The sequence below is a fragment of the Thunnus maccoyii genome, chromosome 7 (assembly GCF_910596095.1).
Source record: "Thunnus maccoyii chromosome 7, fThuMac1.1, whole genome shotgun sequence".
In the NCBI taxonomy this organism is placed as follows: Eukaryota; Metazoa; Chordata; class Actinopteri; order Scombriformes; family Scombridae; genus Thunnus; species Thunnus maccoyii.
In genome coordinates this window covers 10,838,632-10,856,687 of record NC_056539.1, presented here as the reverse complement: position 1 = coordinate 10,856,687, position 18,056 = coordinate 10,838,632, and the positions used below count along the sequence as shown (strand labels likewise).

The 18,056-nt window shown below is 40.0% G+C and overlaps 1 protein-coding gene across 5 annotated transcripts in view; it reads left to right on the top strand.

The window, feature by feature from the left end:
* Positions 1–18,056, top strand: part of si:ch73-63e15.2 (protein strawberry notch homolog 2) — a 69,396-nt gene that overhangs the window by 5,889 nt on the left and 45,451 nt on the right. For all 5 annotated transcript variants that reach the window (XM_042415669.1, XM_042415670.1, XM_042415667.1 and 2 more), the window contains exons 2-3: positions 11,108–11,334; positions 12,575–12,663. In XM_042415669.1, coding sequence (XP_042271603.1) covers positions 11,227–11,334; positions 12,575–12,663 — 197 coding nt within the window. In that variant the 5' untranslated portion in view covers positions 11,108–11,226. The remainder of the gene's footprint in view (positions 1–11,107; positions 11,335–12,574; positions 12,664–18,056) is intronic.

The following is an 18,056-nucleotide window of genomic DNA, read 5'->3' as shown; positions in this document are numbered from 1 at the left end:
TTTTTGTTGGTAGACACCAGAGTTCACTGCCACAATTTCTGTCTTGGCATCTAGTATTCAAGATGTGCCCCAGACGCATCTCTGATGAGTTCAGGAGAAGGCGAGGGTAATCAAAAGGCATGTGGGCCATCCTGTCTGACTAATTTTCTGCATGGTTTACCGGCTTGCAATGGTGCAATTGTTCAAGAAAAGGATAGCAGCCTCAGTCAAACCGTCAGTCAGCTAGCCTGTAGCTCAAACCCACAGTTGAACTGAACTGAACTTAGCGTACCTAAGTGGCACAGACAGACAGACACAGACAGGCTCCCTGACGCTGTGCATGTGGTGCAATATTCTCACGCCTGCCAGAGAAGTGAGGTCAATCTCAGTGGAGTAGAGAACTGTCTGGATTTGAACAGCGTCGGTGAAGAATTCAGAAAACTGGATCGTTTTTGATGACAACTAACCTCTGAGAATTTCATATATTTTTACAACATGGAACAGAATAATGAGAGAATTATTTGGTGATTTAACTTGTCATGAAATGTAGATTCTAAGATGCAGTTTTGCTCCAGTTCCCAGTCCACGATAATGCCTCCTGTTTAGATATGTAGTTTATATCAGGATGGTATAACAATACTACTTCATATGCGGTTGTATTTCTATTTGGACTTACATTTTGTAGTTGTAAGGTCACAACAGCTATGGATTCTCTTGTTAGGTATTTTTAAATCCTGGCCTAACACATCATGCAGCGCAGACTTTTGCTCCTCGTGCTATGTTGTCTGCTCCTGAAATGTGCATCTGATAGTTATGGTGTTATGACTGAGTCTCTGAATAACCATGGCTGAGAGGGGTGGGTTGGGGGTGGGGATTCATAGGCAGGGAACCAGCTGCCTCCAATCAGCAGCAGAATCCATATGGGGTCAGACTGGGTGAGAGGCAACAGCGAATGCCACTGGCTTTTTCTGGCAGGAGGGAGGGAGAAAGAAAAATGAACATAAGGAAAATAGGCTAGTTCAAGCACAACAGGGACGTGGAGACACATAGGGGACCAGCACGTTGGAAGACAGGGATTGTGATGGAAATAAGAAAACAAGAGGCTATCACAAGAAGAAAATGGATAGTGATGGAAATGGGGAACAAAGCGATATCAAAGAATATGGGGGCTGGTAATAGAGACAGTGAGAACATACAGTGGGAGTGTGATGGAAATGGAGAAAAGGATGGTCAACACATTGAGAATCAAAAGGGCAATTGTGAGTAGACTAAAGTGAAAGAGGTGGGAAGCATCTGATGTAGAGAGATAAAGTAAAATCTGTCACAAGGAAAAGAAGGAAATGGAGGAGCAGTGCAGTAGTCTGATAATATTTGTTTGTTTTTAAGACCAAAAGAAATGACCAAAATTAAATGTGATTTGAAGATCACATTACCAAAATCACATTATCAATATCACCAGCAGTTTATCACTTAAAAAACATATCAGAACTCAGAGCATTCATATCTCAAAATGACTCTGAGAAACTGGTTTAAGCATTCATATCAAGCAGGTTTGACGACTGTTACGCTCTATTTGCAGGATTACCCAAACAGTCGGTAGGCAGCTCCAGCTCATTCAAAATGCAGCAGCCAGAGTCCACGTACATGGAAATTTGAAAATATTACTCCGGTACTGAAATCACTTCATTGGCTCCCAGTACAATACAGAATCACCTTCAAAATCCTGCTAATAGTCTATAAAGCACTTATTGGTCTGACTCCTCAGTACATTTCTGACTTGCTCACTGATTATAACCCGATCAGGCCTCTTAGGTCATTGGGCAGAGGTCTTCTAGCTGTACCCAGAATTAGATCCAAATCTGGTGAGGGTGCCTTCAGTTACTGTGGTCCTGCTCTTTGGAACAAGCTGCCTGCTGACCTGAGGTCTATCACAACTGTTTGTTTGTGTGTGTGTGTGTGTGTGTGTGTGTGTGTGTGTGTGTGTGTGTGTGTGTGTGTGTGTGTGTGTGTGTGTGTGTGTGTGTGTGTCTTGTTTCTTATACAGTTGGTTACATGTGCAGCTATGTGATACGGCAGGGGATTCTATTTGATTGTGTTGTATTGGTGTTGTATTGATTTTTTGGGGGGTTTTGGGTGTTGATGTTTTGTGTTGTGTTAATGTTTTTGAGTTTTTAATTGCTGTGTGGTGTGTTTAATGTCATTGGCTGTATGCTTCATGCTTATATTTTTGTATTTATATTTTTTATGTTACTTATGTTCTCATGTTTATGCCTATATTTTTATACATTTTGTTTTTCAAGTTAAGCTCATTGAGTTTACTTGTAATGAAATGTGCTATATGAATCGAGAACAGGTTCCAGTTGAGAACCGGTTCTAAATTGTCCAATCCATCAGAATTGTATGCCTCCGAGCTTATCAGTTCCTCTTATCAATGCCCAGGCATGTGATTTTGACAGAAGGAAAAAGTTGGAACTCAACTGTGAGGGCAGTGCAGCACCCGGACTGTCTACAGTGCACACACACTAGAGTTGTCTTCAGCTATCTTGTAATTCATCTCCAGAAAAGGCAGCAGTTGCAAGTAATTTTTGATTTAATGAGAAAATAATTACCTTTGCGAGATGAACGTGAAGTATACTGTGAACTTTCTACGCTGTCACTGTAATGTTAGCAGACTAACGTTAGCGGAGCGGAGCAGCATCAGCAGTAACAAACGAGACTGGCTGACCAACACACACTGAAGCATTAAACAACTTAAATCAACTCTGAGGTGAGAAAAAGAAAAAAAGAATATAAAATAAGAAAATAACTTGGTGCTCAGTCTGTTTCACTTCAAAAACCCTGCACCCATTCAGTGTCTTGGACAGCGATGGCTTTCCCCAGAGCTAACAGTGCAGCAGAGAGGCTGCTCTCCACTGCTGGAAACATGACGTTAATAACAACACAGCGGAGCACTCCTCCTCCCCCTCATTTTGTTATTCTCTTACAGGCAGAAGACTGTAAGATGCTTTCAAATTAATTAATTCATTCATTAACTAATGGAGCTAACTTTTGGTTGCTGACCATTTATCTTATGTACCAGTTATGATACATATATTCATCAGCATACAAGGTCATTGATAAACAGTGGAGATGATAAAACAGTTATGCAAACCTTAAAAATGACTCAAGAGCATAAACATTGCATAATAGTGCTTTACATGAGCTGAGACAAACACAAAGCAAAAATACAGACGCTTTGCATATATAGCTGTGAGAAAAAACATCCAAAATCTACATATTACATTATGTGCAATAACAAAACTTCTTCATTAAAATACTGCTATTTTCAAATTCAGTGAGCACATTGTATACAAATTTGTTTAGGGAAAACAAGCTATCGTCTTTTCACCTTACTAGTTGTACCAGAGCAATAAATGGTGAAGAGTTAGCATGTGTCATCATCCTTCTATTCTGAGGAAATTAGATGAGGAAAATGGGGCAAAGACAGCTAAGTGGATCGTTTTCTCTTTGATCTAGTCAGCCTTTGATCTATTTATGTTGGGTGGTGGTAGAAGTAGAGCGATTTGCTCTTAAATGAGTGTCATCAAGCCACTGTAAACCATTGTTTGCGATCTTGTTCAACGTCTCTGCTCTTTACACTTCTCTGCCACAACCATCATTGTCAAACTCTTCTCTGCCCTCACCTTTCCTCCTTGCTCCCCGGCTGTCTCCCTTCGCCTGGTCTTCTCTTTATTTACCACAACAAAGGCCTCCTCGATTAAGTTCCCCCTTAATGGCTAAATCACTTTTAATGTCTCATTCAGCTGGTGTTTGTGGGTATAATGATATTCATGATCATGGCAAAATGGTGCTGAATAGCCAATCGAGTGGGCTGATGAGGATCTAATTAAGAATAATCGTTATCCCTTTGTAAGTGGCTAAATCTTTGAACCTTGCCTTTCAGTTCGGCCAAATCATTCAAATGACTGCTCATTTATTCAGTGTGTTCTTGTGTGCTGTCTCAATCCAGAGAGCCACTCTGATAAATATTTGAACGGGCGAAATGCAATAACAACAGGCTCTTAAAACCCAATTTGTTTCCATTTCCCGGCTTTTGATAAGACAGCAGATTCGGTTACACAGTCATTCGATCATTATTCTCTATCCAGTGTCCTACCCGGTCACTGGGCCTTTATGGCAATGTCTGTAATACTGAATGGAAATTTTGTATGTTGGGAATGGAATGGGAATAGACAGATAGGTAGCTAATAACTTCATCTTTCCATGTTTCTCCTTAAGGGTATGTGTGTGTGTGTGTGTGTGTGTGTGTGTGTGTGTGTGTGTGTGTGTGTGTGTGTTCATGCAGTGGCAAGTAGAGGCCTTTTGTGTCGAATAAGGTGCTGATTAATAATGTAGGCTGTTTTGAATGACTGAGCCCTGTGTTTCCCTGGGAAGTAACTTGTTCCTTTTATGAATATTTAATCACAGAAGCTAATGAATCCAGCCAGTCTAGGCAATCATAACCAACTAACAGCCCCCTTGCTGCTCTGGAGTAAGGCAGCTGGGCCCTGATCATTTCTAACCCGATTACTGGTGATGCTGATGGACTCAGATTGGTGATGAGTGAGTGTTGTGTGTTGGATTGAATGATTGCCGTCAGCTGGCTTGTTAGTAGTGAAGACAGATGCAGAAAACTGCAGGAGAATGACAGATGCCAACAGACTTACTGTCACATGAGAAATGTGTGTAATGAGTGCATCTTGTTATTGTACATGCGTGTGTATTGAAAGTGCAGCTCTGTGTCAACACTGGCATTGCAGTGACAGCAGAAGTGGACCTTTTTTTTTTTAATTTATGTATTAGATTATGTAATAAGAACCATACAGATAAATATTGTCACATACAGATAAGCAATGCAACAGTATATGCTGTAGTTCAGCTAGCAATGCTGTGCATTTGGCAGAGCTTATAGGGCACTTGACTGATACAAACATATATTAACCTGTGTATGTGAAACAGTAAATTGACTTGATGAGGTTTTGAATATTGTTACATGCAATGTAGACAGCTGCATTGGATTGGAAGTTTTTATCAGTTTGGTCCGAAAGACAGATGACTGGAAAAGATGGCTGGAATGCTTTTGCTGTAGACACACTGTGTGCCACAAGGAGCTGATTGTGCAAATGTTGTTAATTAAGATGAAACAGAGCTGCGCATTGAAGCGTTTTCTCAGTACCTTAGGAAAGATTAAAGGTTGAGTCATTTGGGGGAAAGATTGTTGATATTTGAACTTAACACAAATACACCCCCCCTTTGCTTCTTCAGAAGCTCTGTTCTCCGAATTCATGGACGTGCTTTTCCCAGGCAACGACCAACAGAGAAATAAGGTGGAATTCAGAGCAATGCGTCAGCTGCGGAGTCACTTCTGTTCCCTCTCGCATATTATCATGAGCAGCGTGAGCACATGTGAGCACAACAGTTCATCCGCACTCTCCGCCTCTCTGCGGCCTCCCCACATCTCACTCGACCTGCGTTCAGCGTCTCTGTCCACAGAAGCGTCCGTCTGTCAACCGTAGCTCCTGGGGAGCTGAGAGGACAGCGACCAGATTGACTGACACAGAAATTTACTGAACCAAAATAGCTTGCATGTCAGCAGGAAGAAGTCGACAGTGTTTGTATTTATTGATTAATTAATGTAGTTAATAAGTTCAAAGCAGACACAGAGGGATATTTGGGTGATTTAAACAGCTGCCTGCTCAGATTACGCTTCACTAAACACAGGGGCTCTCTGATACATTTAATAAAATGGAAGCATATCTGTTCGGTGAGAAAACACTTTCTATGTGAACTGGACATGGTCTCTCTCTCTCCAGTTTGCTAGCTCTCCCCTACCATTCAGTGGGTGCTGGAGACGGGAGACTGTCATGTCCTCACACAGACAGCTGCTCTGATGACTGAGCATGAGCACAACATGAGCATGCGTATGAACTCCGATTTTTTTTTTTTTTTTCAGCACACACACAGACAGCTAGCCAAGAGGAGATTTACACAGAATTTGACAAAAAGTGTATTAAACAATCTTTCTCCAGAATCACTGACTCTACCTTTAAGTACGATGCCCAAAGAAAAGAGATGGGGTGAGAGATGGGGAGTAAAGGAATACATATGAGAGGTGAAGAGGCCACAGGTGTCAAAAGGACAGAGGGGTGAGGATAAGATGAGGATCTGCCACAGATAAGAACAGCAGACTCTTGTCTCTCACAGTTATTCATCCCTGCCACCAGCAAGAGAAATAAAATATAAAGTGAGATAACGACTATGCTCCTGTCATGACCGTGGCAAAAATTCAGCATTGCCAGCCTGTCATACACTTCCTTTTAGCAATGCACTGGCATTAAAAGAGACACACACACACGCACACATGCAAGCGTACATATGTGTTTTATAGCCAATAAAACACATGTACGCTGTTTTGTGACTTTATCACCTAAATGCTGGCATTGTAAATTCATGTTTGTACATGGCAAGATTATATGTGCATAAACAGTGTGGATGCAAAAAAAAAAAAAAAAAAAAAAAAAGTAGTTGTATGTGAAAGTATGAGTGCACATTTGTGAGCGAGATGGCACACGCGCGAGGCAGGGTGGTTGTTCTCCTCGTGAGCATTAATCGTGACTTACCAGCTTAAGGAAGTCACACTTCCCTGGATGATCCCCATGTGCTCTGGCAGCCACTGATACTCGCCAAGGCCACCAACATGCAGCCAAGCAGTCCTCCCTAGAACAGACTGCATTTACCTCTCACCTAATATGCTTGTGAGCACATGTTGGACGCTGCAACTAACAACACACATCTTGTGTTTTTGAAGTGACAGAGGCGTGCTGCTTGTTAACCTCTCTCTCGCTGAGAGACAAGCGCAGTGACTCACACTACCAAAAGGCAGCAACTGGCCTAGAATGTTGCCACATCGCTGGAAATGCTGTTTATAACATCACTAAATCGCCATGTTTGCAGTCCTTCTTCCCAAATTAATCTAACAGTCTGTGTGTTTGGCATGTGCAGTGTATAGTGTGTGGTTTGTTTCAGTTTTTAAAGATTTTAAAAGGCCTAATCTCCCTGCAGTGAGCTTTTGCATCAGGCCACCCAGAGAGAGAGAGAGAGAGAGGGAGAGAGAGAGAGAGAGAGAGAGATGGAGGGAGAGAAACACATGGAAGGGGGCTGTACAAAAACCAGCGGTAACCTCTGAAGTAATTAACAGATTTAACAGATTACACTGCTGCTAAGAGTTTCTCTCTTTCCCTCTCTTTTAAGTAACCAAGCAGGGTTATAAAAATGACTTATGTGTGTGCTGCTTTTTGTTGAATGAGCTCCTTGTGTCCCTTGTGCAGCAGTGGGCATGTTTTTGTTCTCTACGTTTTATTTTCCCTTTTTCTATCTCCCATATCTCCAACCCTCTTCTCTCTACCGATAGCTTTCTTCATCACCTTCCCAACCCCGCCCCCACCCAGCGGTTTTTGCTGTTTTCCGGTAACAAGAGGCCTTACAGGAAGGGGATATCTGGGTCCACTCTTACAATGATCAGTATCGATTATACTCAGAGGCTTGCTGGAGGGGTGGGGGTTAGGAAAGGGACAATAAAAGACAGACATTTTTCTGTTGCTAAGAAACAGTAACTGGCATGGTGCAGGTGGGTGATGTGGTAGGGGCAACAGGGGATAGGGCGCTATGGGAAGAAAGTGCAGGACTGTTATTGCATATAATGACTTTTAATGACTAAGTAAGGAGAATATGCAGCGGTGGTGGTAGGATAGGGTTGGGTGGTGCAGGGAACGCTTATATCCCTTTCAGACGTGCATTTGACTTGTGTAGGACCTCTTCATATGAGACAGCTGTCACCCTTCCTCTCACAGTCCGCAGTGTAGTCCCACACACTTCACTGAAAAGCCTCAGAATTGCATCAAAAATGAGCAGATAAAAGATAAGTTTCACCTCTCACTTGTCTGGCCATCTGCATGCTACCTCGCTCTCAATCACACATGCTCATGTGCTTTCTATTTCTCTCTCTCTTTCTTTTTTCAGGGAGTTGGATAAACGGCCTTTAAACACTGATATCATCAAATTAATTTCCATTCTTAGTAGCAACACTGGTTATGGTATGTGGTCGGGAGTGGTTGGCTGAAAGGGGTATCGGGGTGATGGAATGAAAACAAGGCTGAGTTTAAAAAATCAATTTTCCTATTCAAATCAATCTTCATTTCAATTTTATGACATCAATTTATAAAATCCGACATCAATCATTTATTTTATGCCTTTTCCTGTGGATTTTTTTGAATCTGAAATGAATCCAGACTGCCTTTGAGCTTGGCGGTGCCTTCAGTGGAGCAGCTCCTGCCATGTTCAACAAGTTCACAAAATCTCATGGCCAGATCTCGCTGTGCACGAGATCTCGCATGATATTTCGTTGTGCAAGATCTTGTGGCCAGATCTCGTTGAACATGGTGGAAGCTGCTCCACTGAGGGCACCACCAAGCCTCTTGCACAAATGCTTTGTGACACAATCACAGCAAAGTGTATATTTTCCTGAGGTACTAGTGATGTTTACATTACAATAGGTATGTTTGTAGCCACCTTATTTACACTGGCTGCCTAGTGGTTCGATTTAAAATCTTAAGTTGTTTATACACCGCACTGAAGAAAGCACTTACCTGCTCACTCAAATCTCACTGACTGTAGAGTCTGTAGAGTTGAACTATATTGTATTGACTGCTGCAGTGTGTTCATGTTAAATAAAAAGTACATTAATGTAACTGCTTTGGGGTCGATTTTTAATGTACACATTAATATTTTTAATAATGCACCAGGTAGAGGGTTCCTTGTATAATTTACAACATTAGTTCTCTGAGAATCTCTTTCATATCAAGCAAAATTGTTATTGTAACTGAAAAGAACCCTAACTGAATCGATATCCAATCAGGAATTGAATCGAATCGAATCGGGACCTTGTGAATTGGAACAGAATCGACACCTGGCCCTAAATCAAAGAAAGCTTGTCCACTGAGGCTAGTAAGAAGAACTAGGTGTGTTTTCAGCTGTCACACTCGCTGATCAAATCATTCTTATAATTTAACACCAAACAAACCACTCTCCACCACATCCCTGCTATAAAACAGCACAGCCGGCTGCATCGATGCATTGCATTGATGGGGCCGTCTGGGTTTTTTCTTTTTCTTTTTCGTTTTTGTTTTTACATGCAGGGCCAACGTTGGTCTGAATATGAACGCGGCCTTAGGACGTCGTTTTAGACTTTGATGATAGGTTGCAGTTCATCTGCATGTAAGATTACTGGGCGATTCCGACTCTCACTTACATTAATATATTGCTGTAGTTTTGAGCTTTCACAATCACCCCTTTCATACAGAGAAACTTTTTTATGAAAGAATAATCTCTGGATGACATTATGTAGAGACTTGAGTCAGTAACTTTAGTTTCATAGACATCACTCCTGAACCACAGAAATGAATAGTATTACAGAAGATTGAATAAAGTAACAAAATTAGGTTTCAGTCTAATATTTCTCTCTTGCTCACTCTCGCTTGTGCTCGTATTCTCTTCCTCTGTGTTTTTTTTAATAGTAGTTGGTTAGTAAATTACTTAAAACATTTATAATGTTAAACAAAATTGCCATCTCTAATATCGTTTTGCTGAAGACCTCCTGCCTAGAATGTTTATTGGTTTGGTGTTTGCGTTGGGCTTCCCCTCATTTGCTTCTGCCTATCCAGACAGTATCACACCAGTAGCCTGAGGGTAAAATGGCCTCCCTTTGTGTGCATTGGCTATGTGAGAGGTGAATATGTTGGGTCTCTGTCTCTCTCTCACACACTTATATGCACACACCCAGACACACAAAGGCCCTCTTATTTAGACCCTCATGAACTCTATTAGGATTTATTACCTCAGCTTTGTCCCCAGTGACTATGTCTGGCCTATGTTCCAGATTGGGGGCAAACTGGAGGAAGGAGTGAAGTAAGGGAGAGGGGAAGGAAGGTTACAGTTTGATTAGTTTGGGGCAAGAGAGTGTTACTGATGTTACACAGGCGTGCATTGTGGAGTGCTGAGAGATTGGATTGATTCAGCTGTCAAACTGGTGTGATTTGTAGGATATTTGCTAAGCTTTCAGTCTGGAACATAGGAGTGGTCAGTTATGCTTCATGATATTTTGATCTCAAAATGCATTTAAAATCACTAGTTTACAAATTGTGTGTTATAAACCTCAGAGAGGCAGATGTCTAATGTCTAAGCACACATACCATGATAGTGAGCGAAAGGTTATTTCATACACTTTATTTTAATTTTCTAACTTTCATCAAACCTCAGAGTTATGCAGTAGAAGTAGAAGCTGCCAGCTTTTAACTCAGGGTAACTTAGTCTCTGTGTGAAACCATATCAGAACAAAGAGGTCATTGTGGTCAGTTTCCCAATTATAGCAAAGTGTGTCTAATTTGTTTGGACAGATAAAAAGAAAATTCTGTGATCCAAATGTAGACGAAAGGATAGCCCAACTATAAAAATTATGATATTTGCAAACACAAATGCAACCTACAAATATGTCCCTGTATCTATCTATCTATCTATCGATCTGTCTATCTGTCTGTCTGTCTGTCTGTCTGTCTGTCTGTCTGTCTGTCTGTCTATCTGTCTGTCTATCTAGTGTTAATTTTGTTGTTGACTTGTTATCATGTCAAATAGCACTATAAGTTTATGTTCAGTTGCTGTAATAGGCAGCTCAGGCTGTTTGCTGTTTGTGGACCTCGTGACGTGATTTTAATTAGTTCCGTAATGAATGTGAAACCTTCAGTGATGTCAGATGACAACCAGCTAATGAGGGCTGTCAGTCAATAAATACAAGCTCACCCTCTGCATTATGAATAAGGTCTGAATTCATTTTGTGGCGTTATAAAGATAGCTATAATAAGGACGGCATGTCATAGGTTAAAAATAATGGATTTAACAGTCACTGTAAAATGTTAACTATTATTTCAGTATGTATTATTCTTTTTTCTCATGATCTCTTTCAGGAGTGAATATGTCTGAATCTCAACCCCTTCTCTCCTCTCCCTGCACATCCCTCCATCCCTGCTGTCTTCCACAGGTCATGGAGAGCCATTGCCCGTGTTAGAAGAACTATCTCAGACGCAGCCAGCACGTGGGTGGCAGTTTGAGGGTGCATAGCCTAAGTCAGCTGGTGGTCATGTGCGAAGCTGTGGTCTGATGCCCATCCTCCCCTCAGCGCTGGCCATGGACGGGGAGAACTACCTGCATCCAGAAGGCCCTCAGCTGGACAGCAGCTTGTTCTCTGTGGCCTCCTCTAACATGGAGGTATGCTTTGGCATTTATTTAGATCTATATATATATATTCACTTAACTTACATTGCTCATATTTTTAATTGGTGAGTTATGTCCCTGTGCCTCTACTATGCTTACAACTGTGATTTAAAAAAATTAATTACTTGCTTCTGTGTTAGCCCAAAGAACTCAAATAAATTTATTGAAATAGTTTGGGGTAGTTTAGTTTAGTGTTTCAGTATTTTCAAGGTTACTATGGCTTGACAAGCTGTTGCTATAGGATACCATTTCAGTAATGTCTTTTGAATCATTAGAGACCATCTTAGCAATGACAGCATGACAAGTAAAGGCACTTCAGTTGTACCTGACCTTAATGATACAACACCTCCTATATTTACTATTTGATATCTGAGAACTGGTGTATTTGAAATCTGTGTTGCAGGAACTGCGTAACAGTCCAGTCATTTAAAGATGTGTAAAGCACTGTGAAAGGAAGTGATCCTAGTTGTGGTATTCAGTTGCATATGACTGATTTGCAATTCCTGTGAAGATGAGCCAAAAACATTAAAGTCATATCATTAAAAAAAAAACTTACTCATCCCTAGTTGTATCTTTGCAATAAAGGTCAATTTTGTTTGTGATGCTCACAATACTTAAAAATTACATTGAAAAGGGGTTTTAATTGGAAGTACCCTCTAACAAAGTAATAGTCCCAATGCTCTTTGAGCACTACAAACAAAATGCCATTCATCTCCATTGTAATGTGATAGCAACAGAAAGTCCACAGAAGAATTACTCAACTTCATATCTAAGTACCACCAGGGATAAGTGGAAAAAATATTGGATGTGGCTCAGCTGAGTCATGAAGAGCTTATACAATTTCATTGAAACAACATTCACTTAGCTTTCTAACTAGCTAACTTAGCTTAGCCCATCAGTTACAAGTGGTTTGTAGTTCTCAAGACCTTGTGGAACAAAGATGTGGATTTTGTTAATTTGAATGTCCCATATGTACTTTTTATCAGTAGTGCATGATAAAATGCACTGATGTGAGTGATGGCAATGGTAGTATTCTCTTGCACTTAATTTAGAACATAAAACCTATAATTTGATAAAAGGTCATTTTTACTGTAATGCCAAAACATACACCACTGACACATAGAGCCATTTGTTGTTCCTGCTCTATGAGAAAGTTCTATTGCACTTAAGATGTTCAATGTTGTATTTATATGTTTTTCCTCAGCATAACAGATTTTTATTTTGTGTGTTTTAGAGTTCAATATATGCCTCCCCTGGTTCCTGGGGATCCTTCTCTCAGCAGGCTGGATACAGCATACACTGCCCTATGCAATCTGGAAACCAGTAAGTTAATGCACACATGTTTGACAACATATTGCATTATCATGAGCTGAGAATGGCACCATATTAGCAGAGAACATTACACGTCCAGATGCAGTGAGTTTGAAGTAACTGTGCACACTGTGCACTACATACATGGCTAAAGATGGACTCAAAGATAAAGCAGTGTGGTGGTGGTATTGAGGGTGATTAAAATATTGCACAAAATGTCCCAGTATCACTGGGAGTGTCTTAACAGAGCTGAAAGTGTTACAGATACTACTTTTTGAAATCTTATGATGATTGATTATGAATTGTTAAATATTATTTGATTCCATAATTGCATTGTCTACACCTGGAGTGAGGTAATACAATACAAATACATCACTTTTACCCTGAAACTAAACACGTCAGTAATAATGGTCTCCTTTATCAGAAATCCTCCATTTCCTGCTGCGGGTAGCCTGGCGTCAGCCTTACAAGGAGGATCAATCTCAAAATCTTGCTCTGCTTTTTATGACCTCATAGCTAAAGTAGAGGTGTTTGTCTCTTTCCACCCACAGAGGGTGTATGTGTGTGTGAGTGAGACAGAGAGAGACTGTGTTATTCAAAAGTTGTGCAACACCTCATTTACACCTGCCATGTAGCATAAGTAGCATGTCAGCAGCGCACAATCAGCTTCAGTTCCCGTCAGTGTCTACGCTGAATCAGTTGAGCCACAGCACTACTGCACATGCAAATGCGGTTTAACAGTGAGCATAAGCCAATACACAATTATTGTAGTTTAAAAGTGTAGCTGAACCATCTGCATTTTCCTGCCTAGCTCTACGTCAGTTTAAGAGGGCTTAGATGCTGGTCTGACAGATTTTTTTTTTAGGGAAGGGAATTTCATTGTTATTGGCACTTAAACGACATGTAAATCATTTCTGGACTAATTTCAAACAGAGGAATAATTAGGGAGAAAGAGAAAGCAAGAGACAGAGAAGACAAGTATACATGAAAAAGAGAGATACTGAACTGAAACTATGGTCAATATGAATCGGTCATTCATATGAGTAAGTGTGTGGGAAAGGACAGCAACTAAATAATTTTGTTTTTTAGTATTTTTAATTATTGATTATATAATTATTTTGGTGCTACAATGATACACAGTTGTGAATCATGCATCACAGTTGTAATATGGGCTTTTCCCTGTATCAGAAAGCCCTACCATAGTTCTGTTTGAAAGTTGTCAATGTCATTATGGTATTGTTTATAATTATTACTCTCTACACTAATCTGCAAACACAATGTGTATGTGGGTTCAATTTGAGATTTGTGTGTATCTGTTTTTTGTATCTGTGTGGTTCAATGGACAAAGGCTTATTGTTAAGATCAAATTCAACCTTTCATGCTTTTGCTTATAGGCAAAATGACTTGATTTTAGTCATCACCAAACCTGTGTGTCATATTGAATACTACTCAGGAAGTGTTAGTTCGGGTGGTAGTGTTTTTTATTGTCATTGCTGTCTGCAGTGTTTCTTTGAAAGTTCAAGCATTAAGTGACGTGAGAGCACGGCCTGTGGTTTTCAAGTTCACTCAAAGTGGAATTTTCTGACATCAAGCTGGTTTTTCAAGACCCCTTATCTCAATCTCGGTCTTACAGTGCACTAATATTATGATCAAAATCACAAAGTGTTTGGGTTTAGAACAATGTTTAACTTCTGATTTCTTGACCAAATGAACTCTAAAGGCAGCTGCGATTTTTGGATCTCTACCTAGGTCTGTTTTATTTTCTACGTTCAGTCCTTCTGATATTCAGTCAGACTGTTTTTCACATGACCCTGTATTCGTTCCTCTTTTCTTCCAGGATCTGCAGGCAACAGAGCTGGCTGCTGCTTAGTATGATAGACTTATACAGTACAGTTGGGATGTAATTGATTGAACTTGAAAGCCCTCTGTTGTCTGCTCACATGGTTATTCAGAACAATCAGAAGAGTTGACTAGATCACATGATAACAGTGAGGAGAAAATGTGAATGAACTAGTGCTGTGCTTTCACAGATTGAGGCACTGTCTGACATGCTCTTTCCCCTGCACAGCAGAAACTATTCTTATGAGTAGTGATAAAAATGTCACTGAGACACTGACTATGTAGTGTTAGCACAACAGGAACAGATTTATTCTACGTCATAACACTGGAGTTTTCAGGGCATTGACGCCATAACACCAACTTAATAATGCAGTCCAATACACTAGCTGAGCTGTAAATACTACCTTTCTTCTGAAAGTAATCATAAAAATGGATCATTATATTCATATTATTTCATTTTTGTGGAGATGGTGTCAAAGAGGCTCCATCTGTGTCATTTGGGATTTAGTTATGTTTAGTGTGAAACACTGATGAATGAATGACTGAAAGACAATTTCTCAGCTTTTTTGTGGGGCCTCACATGATGTCACTTGATATTCAGATTAGATTGTGGCTTTAAAGCCCATCAACAGGCAATGGCCAAAACAACCATACAACACAGTGCAGTATAATACAGATTAATAGAAATGCGTTTAGCTGTGGACAAACAAAAACACCTTACAAGATAATGCGATCCAGTACAGCAACACCACTTACAGTGTTGGACTTTACTGCTGAGTTGAATCAACACCTGTCTGGCATAGTGTTAATGTTAGATTTAAGCTTCAACATCAACTGAAGTCTACAGCTGCTAAACATCACCACATGACTAGTACTGTCTCTGGTGATTCTCCACCAGCCTTGTACTGCAGCCATCTGCATGTTTGTTTTGTGTGTTTTTGGACATTTTGGCCTAAGTCTGGTCCTCAGCGAGTGATACACATGTTTGTTCGGATTCAAGTGACTTATTGTGATGCACCTGTAGTCAAAAACATTGCACTGTTGCTCTAAAAACATCTTGGTTATCTTGGCATTATGTTAAGCATAATTGTACTTAAACTGTGTGCTGAAGTAACGCGGCCAAAACAATGAAAAGCGTGTCAGTGTTCAGCTACTTGCAGATCACACTGTACACCAAAAAAAGGTATAATACTGTAAAAAGCTATGCACTGATCATTATATTAATGAACTACCTGAAAAATGTTGGAGTTTCTTGTTGTTCTCTTATTCATTTTTACAAACAATTTAAAGAGAGAAGATTTAAAAAAGTAAACAATCTTTTCAGCAAACAGCAGTAAGAGTTTGGTAGTATGTGGTTAGGTCTCTCCCACACAGCTGAGTCTTGGTGTTTGTTTACAGCAGTAAAATCAGAAACAGACCACTGTTCCTGCTTCTATTTTTATGTTGTGTTTGTTTCTTATTGTCTGTGACAAACTCGTAAATTATTAATCTAAAGGGTCAGACAGACTGCAGTATTTAAGGTTAACACAACTCTGTAATAGGTAATATATTGCATTGCCTGTATCTAAACACTCTTTCCTTACTGTAAGCCACATTTCATTGAGATTAGTTGATCAGAGCCTCCCAGTTTTACCAGTTTCATTTTGATGCAGTAAGTCAGCTTTTTGACACTGCACAATTAAACATACTGTTTACCTTATCTGCCTTACAGTTGATATTGCCTGCAGCCAGGCTCTCTGACTCAAAGTTCACTTATTGCTGATTGTTGATATCATGAGAGACACATTTTATGATTGTGCTGGTTTAAGGAAGAGTCCTTCCAAGGAATTGGGGGTAGTTGGGTGTAATTGTTTACTGAATAGTTGTTCAGTAAACTCTGAAGAACGCCCTTGTTTTTCTATGGAAGAAGCATTGCGCTGTTGCTTATCTTGCTGAAGGGATTATGTTTCCTTTCCTTTTTAATTAACAAACATTTTTTGCAAGTTGGACTAAAACTTAAAAATGCATAGCGTATAAAATGTATTAGCCCACTACCTTTTTAAAAAGCATTTAATTCTTAAAACTGACAGAAATGCATTGCAACATGCTGTTTGTTGCATAAAGGGGGTTCATTCTCATGTTTTTTCTAACTGGTGAATACTGTTAGTGCTCTTGCTTTTACTCTTTCAACCAGTACATTGGATGAAATTTTGCTTCAATAGGTTGTGACTTTGTCTATACAGTCACTCAAAGGAAATCTAACCAAGTAAATCTGTGCTCTGTTCCACGTCCTAAATGTATGCATTATTCATGCTAATAACATTGCAGTGTGGCTGTTATTGTTATTGTCAAGAATGTTGCCAAGTTGCTTTTGGGGTTCAACTTGTAGAAATTACATTGGCTTGAATAGTGTTTTGAAGATCAGCACTCCCGATGAACTGTTGCAACATAAAACTTTTTTACTGAACCACATGTTGGGAAGATACAGCAGTTCTGACACTTCAAGTTCCTAATTTTAAGTCGTGAGAAAATGATGTAGACTGTCTGTCAGGAAATAGGTAATTAAAAAAACCGCAGTGTAACTGTGTAAACTCCACTGATTGGAGTCGAGTCTAACTGAATAAAAAATAACATTGTTATATGCATGTTCAGTATATTTCAGCCTCAAATAAGAGATTATAAAACAAAAACAAGGTTCAAATGATGATCTGTACACAGCTTCAGGCTTAGTATTGGAAGGCTACATGTAACAATAATATTAATAATACATTGAATTTGTACAGCACTTTTCATTCATAGTGAAACTCAAAGTTTTATTAATAACATAGAACACACATAAAGAAAATAGTAGGTGTTGAGATGAAAAATCCTTCCTGAATAGAGAGGTTGTTAGAAAAGACACTAGGGTCTGTGCCACCCTCAGATGGTTACGAAGGCGGTTCCACAAGCGTGGTGCAGCAGAGCAGAAGGCTTGATCCCCCATGGTGCGGAACTTAGCATTTGGGCCCCAGAGGAGCAAGCTGCTGGCAGATCTGAGGGTGCGGGTGGAGGTTTGTGGTGTGCACTTTTTCAGAAGGAAGCATTGGACCCTTCCACTTTTTACAGTCCGAAAACTAACGTTAGATTAAAAAAAACAAAACAAAAAAAAAACAGGAGATACTGCATGCACTAGGGCCAAGCGGAAACAGCTCCCACTCAAGCTCCCAGTCCCCCTTCTAATTCCCCATCCTCCCCCTCCTCTCTCCTCTCTGTTGGTGTTAGGCTAACATTGACTGAGCCAACACATGGATGTATTATAAGAGCTGGATAAAGCCCCGCCACTCAGCCTTGCAGCCAATTTTTTTCCAGTGGTCACTCGCAGTATTGCAGTGAAAAATCCCCCTGCGGCCCAAAAAGCATTTTCTCCATAGACCACCATTGTAAAAGAAATGTCTGTAAAATGTCTGTTGACTTTCTATTATGAATTTTTGACCCATTGAGGTTTTATATTCATAAAACTTTCCTCGAGCAGAGAAAAGGGAATTAAAAATCTGTGACATCATCACAATGTAAAGTCTATGGGCTGAGTGGGAACTTGTGGGCGGGAC